Here is an 8,143-nt window from a genome sequence, read left to right as displayed (position 1 = left end):
ATCGCTGATATGCTTGTGCTCTTTGTCACTGAAAATGACGTTAAGAAGAATCATTTTTTATATATTAAAAAAGACCGATGTTTGATGAACAAACTTTTCATATATTAGTTTGCTTAGGCATAAGATTCTTATACATAATATGTTTAGGTATTTTTTATTCTCATTTTTCTTTATTAAAAGGAATTGGTATATACTCAAATTAACTTATACATATTCTCACTAATGTATCTCTTTAATATATTTAAAAATTTAAAATCAAACTAACTTTAATATTGTCAACCTCCCAGCTTCATTTATATCATTGGTACTTTAAAGATTTTACACATATATATTAATATATTATTTAATTGATTTAAATTTATTGTTAAGTTCAATTTTGTTTTAGTCGTAGATTTTATTTTATTAGTAGGTATTTTATCTCTTATGGTATTAATCTGGAAGATAAAAGTTTATTTGTAGATTTATCATTTTCATTTTCAGCAACTTTGATTTTTTATCGTTTTTGATAAATGTATTCTATTTATTTAAATAAATTAATATATTTTTTTAAATAATTAAGTTCAATTTTTTGAAACAAGTAATGAAAATCAAATGATTAATGAATTTAAATTAATAAGAAATAAAATAAAATTATTGATTTCCAACTTTAACCAATATAGTCACGGGTCAAACTTTACTTTCCTTCCTCTTAACTAAACTTTAGATTACGAGACAAATTTTTCATGATAACTAGGGAGATAAACTTAAAGAAAAATGGAAACTATAATTAATTAATATAGTAATTTCCATGATTGAATTTAACTATTGATTAATTAGAATGATTGAATTATAAATTATTTTAAATAATCACCACGCTTGATTAATTATATATATACGCACAACACAATTATTAGATTTAACGTCAATAACTTTTAATCAAGTATGCATGTAATTCATCTAAAGGTTTGTTGTGCTATTGATGTCATTAATATAGCAGAAATATAGTTTTAGTCTTTATAAATATTTTTTTTTTTATATTCTATGATCGTAATTTGATATTTTTTTTTATTTGATAATTTTGATTTTTCTAAAAGTTGATGTTGCATTGTCACATGAAAAATCTTGTGATGAGGTAGAATAACAATTTTTATGATTTATTTATAAATTTATTAATATAAATGAAAAAAAATAAATTTATTTGTAAAGAAAAGTCAAAAGGAGGAGAAAATCTTATAAAACGGGAATTAAACCTACCACACGTAACTTTACAATTCGTTTTGAGGTAATTTCATCCATGGCTTTTAGTTATTACCAAAAAAAAAAAGCAATACATATCATTTTTTGTTCTTGATTAATTCATATTTGTTTTTATTACGACATTCTAATTTTTTTTTCTTAGCCATGAATTGTTTGTATTATGACATCCTAATTTTTTATAATGAGTATATTAATGATATCATGCTTTTGATTGCACTGATTTTGATTGAATTACTTTTTAAAAATCTCATGATAAATGAGAGATAGAAGAATAAGGAAATAAAATTTCAAAGGTAAATGGTAAATATATAAAACAATAAATTTTTTTAAAAAAAAAACTCCCATGTAAAATTTTAATATTAAGGAAGACGAGAAAGTTAAGTGGGTGGCGAATAAATGAAGAAATGCGTTTATGATTTTCTTTTTTAAAAGTAAATAGTAAATATACGAAATAAATGTAAGTAAATGATTAAAAAAAAATAAAAATTATTGCACTTCATTATAAGTTTTTCTGTGTGTTAATATCACATCATCTTTTAGAAATTTCAAAATTTATCAATGAACTAAAAAAGGAATAATATCTAAATTACAGAGGTAGAATCTAAAAAATATATTTAGAAAAACTAAATTCATATTTCATCTATATTACAAGGACTAAAAATACAATAAATTGTTCATTTAAATTGCATTTTATTTATTTTTCCAATCAAAATCAATCAATTTAATAAATACTTTTAAATATTAAATAATAAAAAATAACTTATTTGATAAAATTGTTTTGATGAGAAAATGAACGTGAAGATGCTGTATGATATTGTGATATGATTTCACATGCCATACTTTGTTTTATATAACCTGTTATTAACTTATCATTAGATTAACTACGTTAGAAACATAAAATTACACTAATATATTTGTTAATTGATATTTTTTTTAATGAGTATATTTGTTAATTTTCATATGATGATATTGTAATTTTTAAAATAATTAAATATTAGAAAAATTTGTTTAATTAAAATAATTTTTAAACGGTTCATCTAATTCGTCTATTTGATGATTGATTGCTTTTTAATTTATTCAGTTAAATAATTTGTTACTAATATTATTCAAGTCAATTATTGTTAAAAAATATCAATCAAGTTGATTGATTTTGATTAAATTAATTGACATGGATTAAATTATAAGAAACAAGTTACTAAATAATTTAGATAAAGAAAATCCTATCACTTTCCTATACTAGTGCTGTATAGGGATAGTGGTATAATGTAAAAGAACAATGATGTGAAAAAATGATTGTGAAATTAGACTAGGTGAAAAGGAATGTGTAAATGATGTGACATATATTGGATTTGGAGTTTTGGACCCATACATAGAGAATATTTTTTATATAACATTTTAGATTCTGAATTATTTCTATTTTAATAATTTTTTTCGTAATATTTTTGTAACCATATTATATGTTAATTTTGCATCTGAATTATGATATATTGAAAGATAGTTTAAATAAAAATTACGATAATAACAGGCGATGCAATTGAGCTTGTGAACATTCTTTTGTACTTACTGAGCTAAGAAAATTTTGTCACTTGTATTGAAATTGAAATATAAATAACACAACTAGCAATCCACTAACTCATTATATGATTCAACATTCTATTTGTTATCACTCTTGCTTATCTATCATATATGATTTATTGAAAAGTTTACAATATGTTTATATAAATAAAAAAAACATCACTCATTCTGTAAAATTGAATTAGTTATAATTTAAATTTTAAGAGAGTATAAAAATTTCCAACTATCCATCAAATCATACGCGTGTCCACCAAGTCCAATTGTATTTGATTTGAAAAGTGCATTGAAAATATCTCAAATACCATAAAAGGGATTAAATATGTTTTGTACACTTGAAAATTTTCCAAAACATTTTGGATGGTTTAAGTAAGTACAACTTAAATTCTAATATTCTATATTAATTGTGACTTATTCCTTGTTTTTCATAAATATTTTTTAATCTAATTTAAAATACGTTAAATATTAAATATAGATATATTTCATAATAAAAATTCAAATATAATTTAAACTTCCTTTTCAATAAATTATACATAAATTTTAAATTCTAGGATAAGCCTTAATTGAAGTTGATATTTCTTTTTAATCTTATGTGGAAAGTCTCTTTTTTATATAAAAAAATTATCATTTATTATAAAGAAAAAAAATTGAGCAAATACTTATATTTATTTTTAAATATGTGAAACTTTGTATTAAAAATACAAATACATCATTAATATCTCTTTCATTAATAATTATATATATTAAATTGGTCAATAAAAATTACAATCTAAAAATTAAATTGATTGACTAAAGATATATTTAAAAATCATATAATAAATGACATATTTAAATATGTTGTTCACCTTTTTGACACATTCAATTACAATAAACAGAAATACCTATGAAAAGTTTAGTCTAAAAAAAGTGGTAAAAAAGAAGTGTGAACAAAGTGCATAGTTGTAATATTTTTAAGTTGCTTCCATAAAGTAAATACATAGAATATAATATATTTATTTAAAAAAGAGGAAGAATAGCAAATGAAGAAATGTGAAAGACAGAAAAAAGATGAAAAAAACATTTACACAAAAATCTCTCTCTCTTGATGCTATAAATGTGAATGCCAAGGAGACAATGAGAGGCATATGGGTGATCTATATAGTTCATAACGCTTCTTCCTTTTTCTTCTTTCATACCAAAACAACATAACCATGGTTGTTCTTTCTAAACCAACATTAAACAATTTCTCACTTGTTAAATCAATCAAACCAACAACAACAACAACGTTGTCAAATGGAATTCCTGTTGTTGACCTCACAGACCCTGAAGCTAAAACACTTATAGTCAAAGCTTGTAAGGAAGTTGGATTCTTTAAAGTTGTTAACCATGGTGTTCCATTGGAACTCATGTCCAATTTGGAAAACGAAGCACTTAGATTCTTTACAAAACCTCAAACAGAGAAAGACAGAGCAGGTCCTCCTGACCCTTTTGGTTATGGTAGTAAGAGAATTGGATCAAACGGTGATGTTGGTTGGGTTGAGTATATACTTCTTAATACTAATCCTCATGTTTTTTCTTCAAAATCTATTTCTATTTTCCGTGAAAATCGACTCAATTTAAGGTAATGTATTGTTCTTCTCTTTTTCAAAACAGAGTCCCCTGTTTTGTTTTTTTTATTTTCATTTTTTAAACTATGACAATGTGTCTTATTTATTTTTGATTGAAACATGTGACAACTTTATGTATTTTGAATCAGTTTTAATATGAAAATGTAATAATTGAATGAATTTGGTTATGTAGGTGTGCTGTGGAAGATTATATTGAAGCAATGAAGAAGATGTGTTGTATGGTGTTGGAATTAATGGCAGAAGGATTGGGGATAGAAAGAAAGAATGAGTTGAGCAGATTATTGAAAGATGAGAAAAGTGATTGTTGTTTCAGAATGAACCATTACCCACCGTGTCCTGAGGTGCAACTTAGGAATGTGGTGGGGTTTGGGGAGCATACAGACCCACAAATTATTTCTGTTTTGAGATCAAATAGCACTTCTGGTCTGCAAATATGTCTCTCTGATGGAACTTGGCTTTCTGTTCCACCTGATCATACTTCTTTTTTCATCAATGTTGGTGATACTCTTCAGGTCTGCCTATTCATTTTCAATTCAATAACTCATTTTTTTATTCTAATTATGGACACCATTTGATTCATCTAAGAGGGGGGGGTCAGTTTTTTACTATAAAAAAATCCTCTAACATTTGTTGAATGATGTGTGGGTTGAAAATGGATGCAGGTATTGACTAATGGTAGATTCAAAAGTGTAAAGCACAGGGTTATGGCTGACACAACAAAGTCAAGGTTGTCGATGATATACTTTGGAGGACCACCCTTGAGTGAAAAGATAGTGCCTTTACCTTCATTAATGTTAAAAAAAGAGGAGAGTTTGTACAAAGAGTTCACATGGTGTGAGTACAAGAAAGCTATGTACAATTCAAGGCTGGCTGATAATAGGCTTGGCCCTTTTGAAATTAAATCTTATGCCAAATAGCTCTAATTTTTCCTCTATTTTGGCACATACTATTTGGCCTTTCTTTTTGGTTCTTCAGTGTTTTTTATTCCAAATACTTGACTCTACTTGACATATAGAGTATATATAGAGAATTAATAGGTTGTTTATCATGCTCATTCCTTTTTTATCTTTCGTATTCTTCTACTTTTTGTTCAAATGAAGGTTACTATAACCCTTCTATTGTAATTGCAATCAAAATCTTGTAATATGTTTTTTTTTAAGGAAACTTGTGATATCTTATTGTGTTACAAATTTTTTATGTATTTAATTATTTATATTAATCTTTATAAAATTATCATCATTAATTAACTTGTTAAACATATCGATTCCTACCATCGTGTTTTTTATTTTATTTTTTGTCTTGTTAAAAAGTGTATTTAAAATACTTGTTAATAAATAAATAAATTAGATGCTTTACATTGTAAATAAAAAAATTTAAACTGTTAAAAAAAATTAATGTGGTGGAATAAAATGTTCAAAGTAATTGTAGAATTTTAAAAATTTAAAGTGCTCAATATTTTTTTCTTTCAAAAAAAATAAATTATTTTGAACATACCAAATCACATAGCATAATGATAAAATCAATCATGTCACTTATAAAAGGGTGAGATAATGATATTTTCAATCCAATATCTCAAACTAGGAAAAGTATCATCAAACAACATATTAATGGAGGAAATAAACCAATCTTGTTGAGCTCATAATAAGAACATAAGAATTGATCAACACATTTTTGTTAATCAAATTCCTTTTCACCCGTAAACAATTGTATAATCTTCTATACCAAATTAACATACTTTAGTAAAGTTCTGATATTTCAAAATTTAAGTCAATTAATCTTGAGAGTTTTTATTATTTAATGAATTTAAAGAAACATTTATAAATATAACATGAATAAATTAGATATTTTATTACTTTTGTAAGATTCAATTCTATACTTATTTTGGATATAATTAATGGGTGTGGTGTAGATCATGATCGTATTTCCATTTCTTTCTCATTCTATATTTGTGAGAAGTCAACTGCGTGGCTAGTTAAAACATATGCTACTTTAAGTTATACAACTCTAGGGATCTATTCCCGACAAGAATATTATTTCTAATCTATGAAAACAGAAGCCAAATTCGTTACAAAATATAATAATTGTTACCCATCTGAGAGAAATAAGGATTTTTCATATATATTTATTATTTTGGCAATACAATGTTATAAATGCATATATCACGATGAGATAACTCAAAAACATTTGAATGAAATGTCACGGGTTTCTATCATTTGTCTTAGTTTGAATATAATTTTAAAAGTCCAGTAACTTAAAATTGATGTAAAAGAGTTTTGTTATCTATATAGTATTATCCTACTTGAAAAGTTAGTCTAATGTAGATACATTGTATTAGGTGAAAATGGATTTGCTCCTATTGGAGTAATGTGTTGACTTCAACCATTCAATTACTTTTATTTTTACATTTATTTTTCTCTTCATTTAAGACATTAATTGAATAGAGATAACTATATTACTTTATCGTATTTTTTCTTTCAACACGAGGGGATTTATTTCCGTATTAAATAACTTATTTTATTAGGACTTGATTCAATTTAAAGTGAAAAATTGATAAAGTTAATGATAGATGATATTAAAGATGATAATATAATCTACATTCGGGTACGGATTTTTTCCGAAATTAAAATTCGGGAGCGAAGTCGGGTTTGGAGTGATGATATTCACTTGCACCCGAACCCGTCCCGTAAGTAATATTATAGTAATTTTTAAATTTTTTATAGATATACATATTGAATATACTTAATATTTTTTAAAATATTAAAAATTATAATCTTATCTAAGTAGAAAATATTTTTTAATTTTATGATTGTCTAATAATAATAATTTTATTATATTAATTATAATATATATGATTTTTAAATTTGTAATTTTATATATATTAATGGGTGCGAGTGTGGATGGAGATTAGACATAAATTTCACACCCACTATGAAATGAGGTCGGATGTGAGTTTTTTCCGACTAGTTGTGTGCGGGGTGGAGGACGCAAAATCCGTCTCCGCCCCGTTGCCATGCCTAGATGATATAATATTCCATAATTGTAGGGTGCGTAAAATATATGATTAATTGGACGATATTGATAATTGAATTGTAATGCACTCAAAAAACCAACTAAATTCAATGGTTCATGAATTGGACCATATATTTAAAACAATTCAGTTAATCAAACTTAATTCAAAAATCAATTTAATAATTTTAAAACTTTTTTAACATCAATTAAGATTTTTTCTCTTAGAAAAATTTTGAAATTTGTTTTTCATAGAAAAAAGATACAGAAAACATCGGAAAAAAAATTTCAAATAATATTTTAAATCATTTTTTTATTTGAATTTTTTTTTTCATAAAAAATAATCAAAAAAATTTTTTCGAAAATTTATTTAATTGAATTTTTTTTTACATCTACTTTTCTCAATTTTTTTTTAAATATAAACTTTTTACTTCTATTTTTCTAAAAAAAATCAACGTTTTCTCTTCGAAAGAATTTCAAAATTCTTTTTTTGAAGAAGTAGTTCTAAATCTATTTTAACTAAAAATTTGTTAAAAATATTAAATTGGCTTATAAACCAGTTTCAAATCAGTTCAACATTTTACTTGATTCGAATGTGGTTTTTAAAAACTGAAACAAACCATTAATGTGGTCCAATTTAGTTTAACTTTTATACCATGAACATCCCTAGTCATACATATGCCGATAATATCAATAATTAATTTGATCATCAAAAGTTGATA

General features: G+C 24.5%; 1 protein-coding gene across 1 annotated transcript; it reads left to right on the top strand.

Moving 5' to 3' along the window:
- The first annotated feature begins 3,866 nt into the window (after window positions 1-3,866).
- Window positions 3,867-5,605, top strand: LOC101513626 (gibberellin 2-beta-dioxygenase-like). Its single transcript, XM_004485965.4, has 3 exons — window positions 3,867-4,408; window positions 4,588-4,927; window positions 5,078-5,605. The coding sequence occupies exons 1-3, from the start codon at window positions 3,999-4,001 to the stop codon at window positions 5,330-5,332; spliced, it is 1,005 nt and encodes a 334-aa protein (XP_004486022.1). The 5' UTR covers window positions 3,867-3,998; the 3' UTR covers window positions 5,333-5,605.
- The last annotated feature ends 2,538 nt before the right edge of the window (window positions 5,606-8,143 follow it).

Source organism: Cicer arietinum, chromosome 1 (assembly GCF_000331145.2).
Source record: "Cicer arietinum cultivar CDC Frontier isolate Library 1 chromosome 1, Cicar.CDCFrontier_v2.0, whole genome shotgun sequence".
NCBI lineage: Eukaryota > Viridiplantae > Streptophyta > Magnoliopsida > Fabales > Fabaceae > Cicer > Cicer arietinum.
This window is presented reverse-complemented; position numbering and strand designations above follow the sequence as displayed.

Excerpts from the sequence above, each read along its gene's own strand:
- LOC101513626 (XM_004485965.4), top strand. The coding sequence starts at position 3,999 with ATGGTTGTTCTTTCTAAACCAACATTAAACAATTTCTCACTTGTTAAA. Across the intron at positions 4,409-4,587 it reads GAAAATCGACTCAATTTAAG|GTGTGCTGTGGAAGATTATA; the intron begins GTAATGTATTGT and ends TTGGTTATGTAG. Across the intron at positions 4,928-5,077 it reads ATGTTGGTGATACTCTTCAG|GTATTGACTAATGGTAGATT; the intron begins GTCTGCCTATTC and ends AAATGGATGCAG.